The following is a 15,317-nucleotide window of genomic DNA, read 5'->3' as shown; positions in this document are numbered from 1 at the left end:
CTTTTTAAAGAAAGTTGGTTTAACACCAGAACAGTAGATCCAAAAACTTTATTCCTTCACAGCATGCCTTAAGATGGTTGCTGTCTCTAATTCTGTTATTGGGTTCTCCAAATACTGAAACCACTGTAGTTAGTTTATATAGTTGCCTCCTTGTCTTCTACAAGCCATCATGAACAACAAATTTTTCTACACACACAGTACTACAGAGGCCCTACTCCCTTGTCATATATTCATGAGAACTCCTGGCTCAGGGTCACCTTAAGAGGCTCAATATGGATTATTTTCTCTGCCCCCACTCCCAGAAACTAAAGTCTTATTATTCCCATTAAAAATGGCCATATTTCTGGTGATAATTCATGTTTTCAGCCCATGAAAAAAGCACAGCATTAGTCACATGACATCATGTGTTCATTAATTCACTGTAACTCCTGAATATTTTTCTAACACCATATGAGCACTCCTACTACCAATGTTCTAATCAATTCTAGGTAGTCCACAGAAAAGTACCATCCTCCTCAAAATCCCAATGCACAGCTATGAATAGCTCCAAGAATATAACATAAACAACGCTGTATTAAACCAACACTAGCAAGGTGTTCACTTTCTCATTTCAAACAGTGTGTCTGTAAGAAATACACTGGAAGATGCATCAGGCCTAGAATGACATCCTGCTCAGAAATATATGTTGGATTCATCCCCATGTCCTGTCCCTTTCTTGTAACAAATACAAAAATAAGTGGAGACTACAGAACCAGCTTCAAGACGATAAGCCAGGCTTAAAAACAAGACCCCAGAAATTAAAAAAAAAATTTAAAAATACAAAAGTTGAAGTCCAATTAACCATCCTTGTGCTGATTATGACTGGGCTTGTCTCTCTTTCCTCCCCTTCACTTTTTTTTTTTCCTGGAGCCCTTTCTGTAGATGTAGAAAACAGTACTACAACATACTTTATCTAAAAGATCTAAAACTGAAGGAATTCAACCAGCAATCTGATGTTCCAGGTATCTAACTGGAAACAGGCTCAAAGAAACTGAGATTTTTATGGAATTACTCATTGAATGAAGGAGGCCCAAGCTTACATTTAATATAGGACTAAAGATAAAAATGCAGAAATGAAAAGCAGGAGGATTTGAATATAAAATACCTACTTGCTTTGGCATTTTTAATTAATATTTAAATGAAATATTTTAAAAATTAAAGTCTTATCCTAACACTTACTGTTTACTATTAAAGGATGACACAATTTTTAGTCAATTCATGAGAAAAGAGCATATTTTTTTCCAATGTCTGTCCCAGCACATTATCTTAGAATAGTTTTTTCAGACTTTCTTTTATTCTTTCATCACTAATTGAGATACAAAAGACAGTGGTGCCAAGGTTGACAGTTCCCAGAGAATACTGTGCAAAGACACAGCTCAAGTGCCTGGCTCTGAACAGATGTAAGTAATCGGTCAGTGACAGAATCAAAGTCTTAGATCACCACTTCATTGCTTCCAAATGATATAAAATAGGAACCAACTGATCCCCAGACAGCCCTATATAAACGGATTTTTATTCCTATTAGGTAATTGCAAACTCCTCCTGCCTCCACCTCCCCACAATAACAGGCACATGAAAATAGTTGTTGGTTAGAAACGTCTCAGAGAAGCATTGCAAAGAATTAACTTACCCATCTACAAGTCCATGCTGCAAAATAAGTCTCTGAGCCTCTTCTCTAGAGATTTTATGATGAAACCATGACTGAGATCTGTGTATAGCTGTAGAAAAAAAAAAAAAATCAGTGAAAAAACACTTTTCCTTTATTGAAAGAACCAGTTACTGCATTTCTCTGGCAAGGAATTAACTCACACATACCCATGTTAGACATGGCAATAGGACTACCATGTGAGTTGAGTCGGAGACACCCTCTCCTCTGCATGAGAAAGAAGCAAAAACATGACTTCAAAGCTCTTTTGTTAAAAAAAAAAACAAAAAACCAAACCTCCAAACCAGAAAATACTATTCTGATAAATCAGAAGTGTTTATACCCGCCATGCTAATCCTTCTTCAACTGCAACTGAAAGGGCTTCTGTTGGATTTTCTATAATTCTGCTTCTGTGTCCTGAGAAATCCATTGCTACTAAAGAATTTTCTGAAATGCTTCTCTGCAACAAAGAAAAATAAATTTAGTTTGCTCATTTTTTATAAGGTTCATCATTTAATAGCAAGCTTCTGAGAAAACATTATGTTTTGTAAGTGATCTTTCAAGTATTGGCAGTGTTTCCCATCAGAGCCAAACTCGTTGTACCCTAGGGAGCATTTGTAATTCCAGTATGCTGCTGCAAAGCTCAATTTTACAGTCTGGCAGGACAGATCATCTTTTTGCATTACTGCAAGGGATGATAAATAGATCACCTTACCATAAACCGTATTTATATTTTTAACTATAACTAGCCCTCTGCATGTCAAAACAAGTCAGGAAACTGTTATTAAGATGTCCAAGTAACAGGGAAAAAAAGGTAAAATACAAAATTATTATATATAATGATCAAATGAAAAAATATTCAAAATATTTCATTAGAAATATGTCAAATTTATTTATTTGCTATATAAACTTCCATTCAGTTTACCATATTTAAGCATTGAAAACAGCAATTTTTATGGAGCATAACTTCTATTTTAATACATCCCTTCTAACTCTAATCACAGACTCAATAACAGCAGCATTTGTGTCTTGGGGTGACTTGGGGTCTTTTTTTTCCCAAACCTGGTGGGGGAGGGCTGGTTGTAACCTGCCTTCTCTCAGAGGATATATTTCCAAATTTGTCCAAACTGGCACCGTCTGTTATAAAAAAATGCTTGGGTTTTTTTCTCTCAGTGAAGATCAAATTTGTAAAAACTGAATAAGAACACTGAAGTTCGACAAAACAGTCCTATAAATCACCAAAATGTTTCTCAGAAACCAAGGTTTACAAAATCAGGTTGTATAAAGATTTCAATGGCTCAAATGTTGGCATTTGAGGAATATCTGGAATAGCTAATAAATAAAAGAGCATTCTAGCACTCCATAAATTAAAGCAACATCTGGACACAAGAGGCCCAGATTTCTGTAGGGTTAGCAAAGCTTCCCAGTCCAAAACCAGAGCAGCTCTGTTTTGTTCTTGCTTGGTTACAAGCATGGATATAACTAGAAATGGAAGACAGCAATACTGTAGTTCACTGTAATTCTTGACAATGTGGACTAAGGTCTATCTGAGTAACTGTAATCTGTACAGAATTTTGCAAAAGTAAAAAAAAACAAGGGCAAAATAAGAGCAAATGTTTGCCTCTAGCAGAATGGAGGGAACTCTTTGTAGCTGACATGGTTGAGAAATTAAGGAATGTGAAATATGGAAGCAGCTTCCTTACGAAGTATGTTCATTAGCATGTGCACTTAATCCCCAGATTATTCAATTTGCTGTTTAACTCATGAATTATACACAAGTAGAAAAACAGTGCCATAGTTAGCAGTAGGTATAGATTCTGCCTGTTAGAAGCTATGGGAGCTAAAATGCACACAACAGTGAAAGAGGAGAGAATCAGTGATGGCTCCCAGATCCATCATAAGAGCAGCTGCTGGCTATTGCAGTAGCTTCACATGGCACAAACTAAAGACACGGGCAGCGTATTAAGCACATGCTTAATAAGACATGGTTATTAGCAAGGTCACTGAAAACTACCTTTGTGAATACCTGTGATAGCAAATGCATTTCTTAGGCATTTTATCAGCAAGCACTAAAATAAAAGCTAAAAAAACCTACCATAAAATCACTGTCACAGATCTCGGCAACAAGTCATTTTTATCCAATTTAGCCAACAAAAACCACAAAATGGATATAAATCATCCACTAAAAAGTCTGAATTCAAATGACTCATAAAGAGCTGGGATAACATAAGATACTAAGAAAAGGACAACCTCACCCAATCCCAACTGTCTGACTTAGAAAATGGACACAGTATCTAGTATAGGCTGTTTTTTCTCCAAAAAAGGGCAGACTATCTGCCAAATTATGGTCTTCCTCTGAAGTCCAGTCAGTATTACCCTAGCTGAAATTCATCTCAAGTACAATATTTTATATTTTTTTTTTAAATTAAAAGAGGAAGTATGCTGAAAAGGATTTGTTACAACCTTCTTATTCATCAGCATGTGTAACCTTAAACACTTTGCTTCTCTTTTAATGCATTTACAGTTCTGCTGCTCTGTTTTCAAAATCTTTTTTCCATTCAACAGTAATAAGCCAATGAATTCCCAAAATACTGAAGACTTTACTAAGGGAAGAGCCTTTTAACTGGTTTGTTCTAAGTAAGGAAATTAATTAATCAGCTCTCTAGTTAGCCCTGGCAGCCCTAAATATTTTGGTAAGCGTTTGCACATGCAATGTTTTGAAAGAGCAGGTCAGTAGTATAACTGACACAAGTTACTTGAAAAGAGCACGACAGCAGAAACATGTATTTATTCATGGAGTTACTGTGGGACATACCATAGGTGTTATATTCAAAGGGCTGCAGCCACTTCTACCTTGATATGGTTGCATGTAATTCTGATACAGCTGCATCCCATACTAAAACCAGAAAATAACATGGTTAGCATTTTAAATTACAAACCTAAACCAAGTAAGGTTATTTTTCAGACATAAAAGATAGCACAGGCTTTACTTTACCATTAAAAACCAGGGACAAAAGCTAAGGAAATGTACATCATCATTGTTGCCGCTGCCTTTATAAATGTACACTTGTGCATTAAATACTACCCATTTAATATATTAACTGGCCTGTTCCTATTTTGTCACAAACAGTCACATTTTAAAAACATTAACGTTCCCTTCTTGTGTATTCTTGTCTCTTTGTTCAACAGTACTCAGCAATCTCACTGAATTCAACATGGTTACACAGAAGCATATGCTTAATGTTAAATATTTTCAGGACTGAGGCATCATTCCCTCCCCTAAAATGATTCCAGAAATTTGGTCTCTCTCTACTTGTTGGGATGAAAAAAAAAAAGCTTTCAAAGTACAAAATTGATATTGCTATTGCATGGGAACCTAAAGATTATGTTACTTCTCTACTCACAGCATCAAAATATCACATACCACACTTAAGCAAGAAGTTAACTCCACACAGAAAAATTACCTTGAGTAACCTAATTGCTGTGATCCAACAGGTCCTACTTTGTTCATCATCTGCACAGAGCTGTTTCAGGTCTCTGCTTCCTCCTGATTTGTTAGGCTAGAAGGCCACAGCACATTTTTTTAGCATTAAAGCATATCTTGAAGATAATACCTGTTGAAATAAAAGCCACTAATTCTCCTATTTTATAATAGACAGCTGAATATTGCTTTCAAAGCCTTAAAGAAACTTAAGCTTACCTAAAAACTGTGGCTTGCTTTAATATGTATCAGAATAATAAGCTTGTACCTTAAAGCAGAATCCATAGTTTGTTGGTGCTCCAGAAATCTTTTTGCCTGTTAAAGACATGTACATATCACTATTGCTGAATTCACAGAAAAACTGCAGATGCCTTGGCTCCTAAAAAGAAAAGCAATGTAATACAGTTAGACTACTTTTAACCAGCCTCTCCAAATAAGAAACTTGGAAGATTACAGTTATCCTGTTCCAAAATACAGTTTTACAAACTGCAGTTTTAACCATGACATCATGAAATCTAAAAAGAGGCAACTCAATATTCATTTCATAATGCAGAGGGAAAAAAAATCAAATTAGTTAAACGTTTATTCTTCCAGAGAGGAAAAAACCCCAAACTACAAGTTATACAATTTCTGAGAAAACTTCCACTAGATTCAAGCAATAATAAAATTAAGAGTAGGAGACAAGTTTTGAGAGCAATATGCATTTCAAACATCAAAACAAACTAAGCTTTCATAATCTGAAAAACAACATACTGTTATAATTATTACTCAGTACCACCTCTAACCATTATCTCTACCAGCTAAGCTTAATTATGTCAAGGAAGCAAACAAAAGAAATTTGCCTAAGGATAAAAACCAGCTCAATGCAAACTTTGGCAGGTAATCACAGAAAATCCAAAACAACAATAAACGTTGGTTTAAGTAGTTTATGTAGGAGGTTTCTCAACTCCAATGTTTAATATAATAAAGCTTAAAGTACCACCATTAAAAATTTGAACTAGTAAAATGAAAAACTGTCCAGTGACAAATTTTGAGAATTCCCAAAGCTATCCTGTAAAAATTCTTATTTTATATAATTCATTACTATATCCATTTTTCAGAACATCTACTTATACTTCAGAAATTTAACTAGTATTTGAAAATTTATTTTAACAGGGTACTCTGTTATGAGAAATATCAACCAGAATGAAGCAAACTTACCAGGCAAAAAGAAACTACAGTTTCTAAGACAACACCTTCCCAGTTTTGTATATCCATATCTCTCTAGATTTTATCTATAATAGCTAGATTTTTTTTTTTTATCACTACAAGTTTAATTATTTGGTTATAAATTTTGGTTGTTATTATTACAGCAAATGATAAATACATCCATATTTGCTCTCACTTCACAATTCTTGCTCTCTCTTTTTTGTTTTCCTCCCTTACCTTAGATGTACCTTTAGTGGAAAAATAAAGGCCAGATCTTCTCAAAAGAAAGTACAGTTTTTTCCATGACTTTTTTCCCTGCTCCTTTGCATACAAATAACCATGAATCTCAGGATATGTGCTGGAGCTTACAAACATCTGAAAGAAAGTATCAAACATTTTTCTTTTCCTCTGAAACCAGTTTTGTGTTTCATTAACATACTCAGGGCTAAGGGGAATAACTCCTAAATACACTATCACACCACAGTAATTCAGTTATGATTGCATCTAATCCCATTAACAGTACCTCTGATTTAAGGCATTTAGAATGTTACACAACTCCAAGGTATGCTAAGCAAGTTACATATTTATATGGAACCATATGGTTTGAAATGAGAGCATTACTTCTGCAATATGCAAACTTCTGCAACTAAACCAGTGTAAGAATCCCATGCCTCAGACCCTATTTATATATAACTGCTAATCAGTGCTAACAACAGAAGAAAAAAATTACATCCCTCCCCTCACCCACCATGTTACAAACCAGAGAAAAGAACTGATCTGAGTCAAAATTAACTCAGCAAACCACAAACTCTGAATTACAAAACCATGCAAGTCAGGCAGATATTAGCATAAAAGGAGGGAATAAAGGTCTCTGCACCTGAAAGGTGCTTAAGTAGGAGCTTTAGTAGAGCCAAAACCAGAGAGACTGGGCCAGTCCTCAAGACAGCTCCTGCCTCTACTCAAGACATCCAGTGGCTTCTCTTCAGCCATTTCATCAGACATTGCCAGAGGGCAACACAGCTTTTACCTCAGTTCTACTCAGTCTGCAAAAGTACCACTAAAAGTGAGCAACCATGTTATTAACTTTATTCTCATTCCATGTAATGCATTCATTTTTATCACTCTTCTTCCAATAACACTACTCAGAACTATGACTCTACACATATTAACCCCGAATTCTTCTATTTCCATATATGCAAAGGAATTTGTTATTACTGAGCTCTTTGAGGAACCTTGCCTCAGGACTGGTCTGTGGTATCATAAATTCTGTCAAGTCTTATAAAGAGGCATGGATCAAAGGATTTTCTGGTCAACATCTGCAGTTTTCATTGCTGAATCTTCCTCCTATCCACCGCCATTTCCAGAAGATCTTATTTGAGGAGTGAAACAACAGATTACAAGGCAAGAGATGGACTGGCCAGTACTAGATTCCAGCAGAATGAAAAAGTGAACGTGATTTTGGAAGCACACCGAGTTCTCTGGCCACTAAATAATGCAGTCCAACCAAGATACACAAGGTTTCTTTGACTTTTATTGTCTTCCTGCCTTGCAGTGAGATGCATGACTGTACCACCTGCAGACCAACCTGAGCTGGTGTGAATGCAGTAACACGAGCAGGTTCCACAGGCCAGGGGAGTGCCCCAGCCCACCACAGCACTGCATTATCAGCAGCTACACTGCTATTCACCTGAACAGTTTAATTACAGTAAGCCTAGGTACATCTATCTACATGTGCTGTTGGCACACAGCTGTGTGCAAATGCAGTTTAAGCTATTTTAGCCACACTGAAGCAGATGGGTTCGTCTTGGTACATGTTCTGGCTGTTAATCTTCCCATTTGCCACATACTAACAGGTTTACAGGTGGGAAATATAAAGGCTGAACCGAAAAAGTATAAAATCCAGAAACAAAGTCAAATGAAAGCCTTAGGAAAATCTAAATGAGTCAATGTATGCAAAAACAAAAGAGCATCTCTTTAGGCTTTAATGTCTCTGCTGAAGCTGAAAGGAGTGGTTGGCTTCCTGCCTGCACAAGTGTCTTCCCCAGGATTTCTGCCATAAGAGCTTCAAACCAGAAATGCTGTCATGAAAAACACTTTTCTTACTCAGCAGACCAAAGTGGAGGAGCAATACAATGCTAAGTTTCGACAGTCACTGTTGTACCCATGCTATCAATTAAAATAAAGTAGCAGTAATGCTAGGAAAAAGGCAATCTTAAATCCATCTTTTCCTTTCTAAGACAGCTGAGGACTGAGTGAGAAAATAGAACATGAACAAGCTGTAGTCAAAACCATTAACTGTCAGAAGGATGAGCAGTAAAAATATTTCAGAGTGAGAACTGAATGTCTGTAATAAATGCCAAAAATGAATGATAGTAGAAAAGAAAATTTCCTTGGGCTGTTTTTTGTTTCAGGTTGGTTTTTGTTGGGGGTTTTTCATTGCTCTTTTGTTTTGTTGGATTTTTTTAATGAAGGTACATACAAGTTTGTTATAAGAGGGAATGGATCCCTGTTTATGCAGATAAGAGCTAATCATAATAGGAGAAAAATAAGAAAAATACTTAATACTGGAAGAAGAGGGGAGAGCTAAATGATAGTATGCTGCAGACAGGGACTACTGGTCACACAACATGCAGAAATAAACTTGCACCATCTTCCCCACACAGTGAAATACATACCCTGATACACAGAGTGGTGTCAAAAGCCACCACGTCTGGCAGATAGTGACATAGACAGCACTAAGGACTAGATTATCATTTGATTAGTTGTAAACCAACTAATTTAAAACCAATCTGAACATGAAACAAAACAAATAAAAGTCTTATGTTGCAACCCCCCCCCACCAAACAAACAACAAATGAAATCAATCAGAAAGTGAAAAAACAACAGAATGGGAAAAACATTGCACTATCTCAGATGAATATAATAATAATGAAAAACACAGACATCCTAGATGTCACTGAATGCAATAAAGACTGAGAGCTGCATTCCTTACTATAAAACTTATTTGTCTACATGTTAAACATTTTCAATGAAAGAATGGCTGCAGTAGCAGAAACAACATCTGCTAAGGTGGATGCTTCTTGAGCATTTACACAGTGGTTTGGGGAGTTAAAGAAGCCATCATTATACTAAGACTTTGTGAATCATGTTGAATTTGATGACTGATTTCTTCAAAGATGTGATGACAGTTAGCCATGATCCAGACCAATACTACAGGGAATGAGCTGGATTTTTACCCTGAACCTGCTGAAAAATTTTGGGGGCACCAAGTAATTTTAGTGAAGAATTGATTCTGAATCTCAATATTGTCTCCTATAGACTTCAGTCCACCTGAGAGGTTTAGACTGGGAGGCCAACAAAACCTAGACTGGAAGACAGAGTAAGGCAATGGGGAGATTAAAACAACATCTAGGATATTGACAAGAGACTGAAATTCAGTGCAGGTCTGTTTCAGCCTGAAGCCCAGAATGGCAGTCAGGTGAGAAACTAGTTAGGGAAAGAGGGACTTGCTACAGCAGGGAGATTAAAGAAATGAAATCCTGGCTCTTAATAATAATCTTAAAATTTTCATACTATGTTCATTTTTGACGTATTTTAAAACATCCAATTTGCAAAAATAGCCTAAAGCAAGTTCCAAATGACCCAGACTGCCTACCACTAGACATGTACACACAGCATTGTGTCTCAGAGCAGTTACACCCTGATCGATACAGTGACACACTTCTTCTGTAGGCTAAAGATCTTCATGGCAGCAATTAAACCTCTCTCTTTGGTATACACAGACTAGTAATTTTACTTAACACATGCTAAATGGATAGAAGACAGATGAACCTCTCTTTTGTTTTTGTGGCTCTGTTCTACAAAGATGTTCTGATTCAAAATCATCAGCCAAAATACTCACTCTTCCACTTTCAATGAGAGTTAAGAAAAACATACCTGAAAAACATTTTACTTGCCTACAGCTCTTTCCACAAAAGGATGTAAAAGTATCAGAAGTGATTTTTTAATCACTTGTAAGCATTGAATTGTCAAACTAATGTCTCTTTTGATACTTAACCAAGCACATCACAAATAATAATGCAAGCCCATTAACTTGTCTTAATGAAAGTTTCCAAGGAAATAGTGACTCACTGTAAACAATTTACCCAACTGCTTCTGCTGAAATGTGCACAATGGCTGAACAACCCACCAAGGTATTCTCTACTTTGGGCCTATTAAGTTTTATTAGATGAAATACAATTAAACATACTGTGCAATACAAAATAGCAACAGAGGAGAGTTTGCAACATGTTTCTCAAGCTACCAAAATGGCAAGTAACTAGATACATTTAGAATGATTCTTAATCTTACCTACCAGCTTTGAACATATTCTAGATCTCACAATATGGGCTTAAAGAAGCTCTGCACAAGAATACATGGCAAACAGTTCTCTTATAAAAGTCTATTACTTTTTTGAACTACTAAATTACATTTGTGAGCAAAAAATATAAAGTTCTATTAACATAGGGGACAAAATTTTCTGAATTAAATGTCTACGTTAGACTGCAAAATCGGTGTTATGTAGGTGGCAAAAGTGAAACAATTTTCATTGGATTTGCAGCAGTTTTGAAATTGCAAAAATTTTATTTAGGTTTGTAAATTTACTTAGAGAATCTAGTGTGTGTCAAATTTAATTTCCAAAAATTTTTACTATATTTGGGATAAGCTAAACATCTTGATTAACATCCACTTTCACAAGGATTTAATTATTTAATATGTAGGAATACTTTGAGAATTAGTTATTTAAAATTATTTTCATTTACTTGTGGATGCTAAGGTAGGCCTTATAGTACAGATTTTTAAAGTTGCAAATTTCTATGTTTCTTTTACTTCTACCCCAAATATCCTGTGTTATCATGTTGCCTTTCCAATCATTCTTTATCCCCAAAACTCATGCACAGGGTTGCTGTCCTAAGACCAGGGAAAGTTCCTCTTCTATTATTTAATTTTTCTAATGACAAGCAAACAAGAGTGATGTGTATGTTTCCACCTTTATTACTCATTTTTCCCCTCTTTGAAAGCAAGACGATGATCCCTGATATGGTCATTCTGTATTATCATTTCATTATTCCCACTGTAAATTAGAATCCTGTGTCTGCTTAAAAGATGACTAACACTGAGTGACCTACCATAATTTTTTTGGAAGGCTACAGTAGCCTTCAAGCTCACAAATCATACTAGTCAGTCTAAATTTTCTACTCGTTAAGTTTAACCATTTAACTCTTTTTTATATGCATTTGTGCCACATCACCAGTTCTTCGGTATTCTACCATAGCCTGCTGCTACGTTTGTTCAGCACTCCACCTATTTAAGGAAGAAAAAGGGTCTTTCACTTGAAATACCCAATAAAGGTACTTAATGTTTTCACTGTATTTTTTTCTGTTTTGTTGCTTCTTGATTCTTAAAGGATGTGCAAGTTTCCAAGTGTGGACATAGAATAGCTGCCTGGAAGGAACGCATCGATTCATATTTCATGAGGAAAAAAGTTATTAACCATGTTTTGAGTTATTCAAAACCTAGCAACAGATCCAACAGCAATAAGGAACTGTGCTCACACAACACAGATAATGGGAAATTCTGATCTGTGCTGGCTCATCTTCATTCAAGGATTATATACCTGTAATATCCCAGAGTGGCTTAGAGCTGCACTGGTCTCACTCGGAAAAGATATCATATGATCTGGAAAAAAGCTCTGCAACGACAAAAATTTGTATCAAAGTTCCGTAAAAATAAATATAAAAATTTCTATCTCTTTTGGATGTGCAATTTAAGTTTTCAATGCAGTGAAAGACACTGCAGATTCCTTGATCCAGTAATTTAAGCTTACCTTAATATCATCCCAAAATTTTTCACATGCTACAAATTGTTTGCTGAAAAAATTAGAATTTTGAGAAAACACCGATAGTCTCGGGAAGAGGGTTGAAGAGGGTTTCAGACACCAATGTAAATCACACTGCAATATTTGGCACTTAGTGGCTTTTTTTCTAGTAGTAATTTCTATTGCTGTTGACATACAAGACTTGCCTGGGGATTCAATATGCTACAAAGTAAGGAGGCTATATGCCAACATGCTGAAAAGTGTATTGTTTTGAATTGTTTTCATTACACTAGAAACCCAGTAAAATATTTTGGAATAACGTCTGCTAACACAGAAAAAGTCATCTCTGGTTTTTTTTAATCTTCAATTTTTTGTATTGTACAAATTGACAAAAAATCTGACTACATCAACATGGTTAGGTTTAAAAGTCTAGATTTAAAATGCCAGTTTCATTATCAAGGAAAGTTTAAGGGATAATTTATGGGACAGATCTGTAGCTGGGGTGTTTAATATAGTCATGTAGATATGAATCAGGCAAGGGTTTGATCATCACAAACAATGTTTTCTCAAGGCCTGGACAAGCTTGACCACCCAATGTCCAGCAATTTCCATTTTTAATGAAATTGAACTACTGGTAGGGTTAATTCATATTAACTCATTCTGATAAAGCATTCTTGCTACAGCTGGGACCAGAACACCCAGAAGAACCCTGCTTAGCTACAGCTGCTGGAGCTGGTGCAGCTGCAGGTCTGCCCCACTCCACAGCCAGTTCCACTCACTGGTTAACAATACATAAACTTAATCTATGGAGCCAACAGACAGAAACTGATGCACAGGAAGTTCCACCTGAATATGAGGAAGAACTTCTTTACTATGTGGGTGACCACACACTGGAACAGATTTCCAAGAAAGGTTGTGAGGTCTCTGTCAGTGGAGATATTAAAGAACCCTCTGGATGCAATCCTGTGCCATGTGCTCTGGGATAACTCTGCTTGAGCAGGGAGGTTGACCCATTCTATGATTCTGTGAAAGCCTCTTTACTAACTGCAGACCATTTCAAGCTTAAAAATTTTTCACTGGTACAGCAATATCTCCATATTTGGGAAAAATCTATCATGATTTGTCCAGAGACAGGGGAATAAAAAAAAAAAAAACTTCTCAGAACTCTTACATTTTTGTTATCTTTATATTTACCTTTTTATCCTTTTCACAGGTAGATAACTTGAGTTCCCTTTCACTTTTTACCTTTTGAGCCCTCAAAAAATTCTGGTATTTCTCCTTTTTACATCTGAAACAAGCTGGCTTTGTAAGAGACAGCATTAGGAGTGGTCCAACTACACCATGGAGCAACCAGATGGCAAGTCCCTTCCGCTGAGCCAGGACTGCTTCCATGGCCTTTGCCATCAGCCAAGGTCTGAATCAGCAGCATTAACCTTTGGCAACATCCCTGAGTTACAAGATATCTCTGCTCTCTTTCCATTCCTTATGTACACTAACTTTGGCTTCACTTTCACTTACCCCTAATAGGTTATGCCTGTTCATGGCCTCTTGTGTCCGTTGTCATTTAGCTACAGCGGGGAGAAGCTGCAATTGGGCAGTCCTGGGCCAGAACATTCAATTTTAACTTCAACAATATAATCGTTTTTGCTACAGGTGCCCCTCCTCACACTGCTTCATTTTATATTATGTTGTCACTTGATGAAAGTTCACTGAGTTGAAAAATTTTATCTCGTTTTAGGTCTGTGTGCAAATTTCAATAACATTAAACCCATTGCTGCTCCCATCACCCCCAAAAATAAAACATGAACATGGATATTTTACAGTTGTAACAAAGGGACCAGCCATCGATTACATGCACTACGATACATTCCTGTATCTCACATATTCCCTCTCCATTATTCCTTTTGACTCATGTCACACGAAAAAATTTAAATTCTGACTATCTGGGTGCAACAAAAAAGACTTTTTTAGCAACGGCAATTGCACAGCTTCACAGATACAATATCAGCACTTACCAGTGGATTTTTAAAAAACTCGTATTTTGCATAATTTTTTCTAAAATACAGTTTGGTTTCCTCTTCCATTACCCAATTTGACTGGACTTCCATCACTAATTCATGGTCTTCTATAGCTCTTCCTATAAGAAAAACAAAAAAATCTTTAAAAAAAGCAAAAGCAAATATCAATCTCATGACTAGCAGAAGACAAAGAACTCTCATGATTTACAGATAAAGTGGAGCAAAGTTAAACTTTCATTGAATTTCACTCATTCTTCATTGAATTTAACCAATTTTTGAGTCCACAAAGACAGAGATTAAGGATGCTGTATGAAAATCACATTTTGTAACCAGATTAAACGAAGCAAATAAAACCATAAAGAAATTCAGAAAACAAAAAATACCAAAAAATAGTGAAAGAAAAGTAAGCATTTTAAAACTCTGTACAGGTTGCTCTACTCCAAAATACATTCTTCAGATGCAAGGGCAAAGGAGACACTAAAGAACTGAAGCTCTTAGTTAAAAACGGCTTTTTTTTTCCTTTCAGTTTTATAGAGAGAAAGTGCTCCTCTGGGATGACATTTAAAACTCTTAAATGCTTGGCATTGTGACATTTAAGAAAACACCATTTCCTCAAGACTTACTTCTTGGTAGAAAAATAAGACACTGTGCATCACCTCAAAGGGTGGGTGAAGATGCTGCTATTTCTTTATTTTTAAGGTGTCACATCAAAAAATATTTTGTAACTGAGTAAACTTACTTTCTTGAAGGTAAACGCTGAGTGCCCTCCAAAAAACAGCCCTGGAAACAAATCCCTAAATGGTGACATGAAAAAGCTGCCCTTCAGTTTAGGTAGATCATTTTTGTATTCCAGCTAGACTGGAGAGTTTCTACGTCCCTTTCTATCATCTCTTTATTACTGCTATCTCTAACATGAGGAGTACCTGCTACAATCCAAAACAGTCTCCTTAACTAATGGAAAGTATTTAATGCACATGGAAGATTTATTATTGAAATATATGACAGAACACATTTCAAAAAGCCTCTTCTCTAACCACCCAGTGGGAAAAAAATTTAAATAAATAGAAAAAAAAGACATTGCTCAGCACT

The 15,317-nt window shown here is 36.0% G+C and overlaps 1 protein-coding gene across 1 annotated transcript in view; it reads right to left on the bottom strand.

Annotated features, from left to right (window-relative positions):
* Nucleotides 1-15,317, bottom strand: part of GRB14 (growth factor receptor bound protein 14) — a 60,179-nt gene that overhangs the window by 6,801 nt on the left and 38,061 nt on the right. Inside the window, 9 exon segments of the mRNA XM_069020796.1 lie at nucleotides 1,670-1,757; nucleotides 1,855-1,912; nucleotides 2,028-2,144; nucleotides 4,500-4,580; nucleotides 5,149-5,244; nucleotides 5,434-5,544; nucleotides 6,591-6,728; nucleotides 12,010-12,084; nucleotides 14,226-14,347. Coding sequence (XP_068876897.1) covers nucleotides 1,670-1,757; nucleotides 1,855-1,912; nucleotides 2,028-2,144; nucleotides 4,500-4,580; nucleotides 5,149-5,244; nucleotides 5,434-5,544; nucleotides 6,591-6,728; nucleotides 12,010-12,084; nucleotides 14,226-14,347 — 886 coding nt within the window.

This window comes from Aphelocoma coerulescens, chromosome 7 (genome assembly GCF_041296385.1).
Source record: "Aphelocoma coerulescens isolate FSJ_1873_10779 chromosome 7, UR_Acoe_1.0, whole genome shotgun sequence".
Taxonomy (NCBI): Eukaryota; Metazoa; Chordata; class Aves; order Passeriformes; family Corvidae; genus Aphelocoma; species Aphelocoma coerulescens.
Note: the sequence above shows the minus strand (reverse complement) of the source record. Positions and strands in the feature narration are given on the sequence as shown.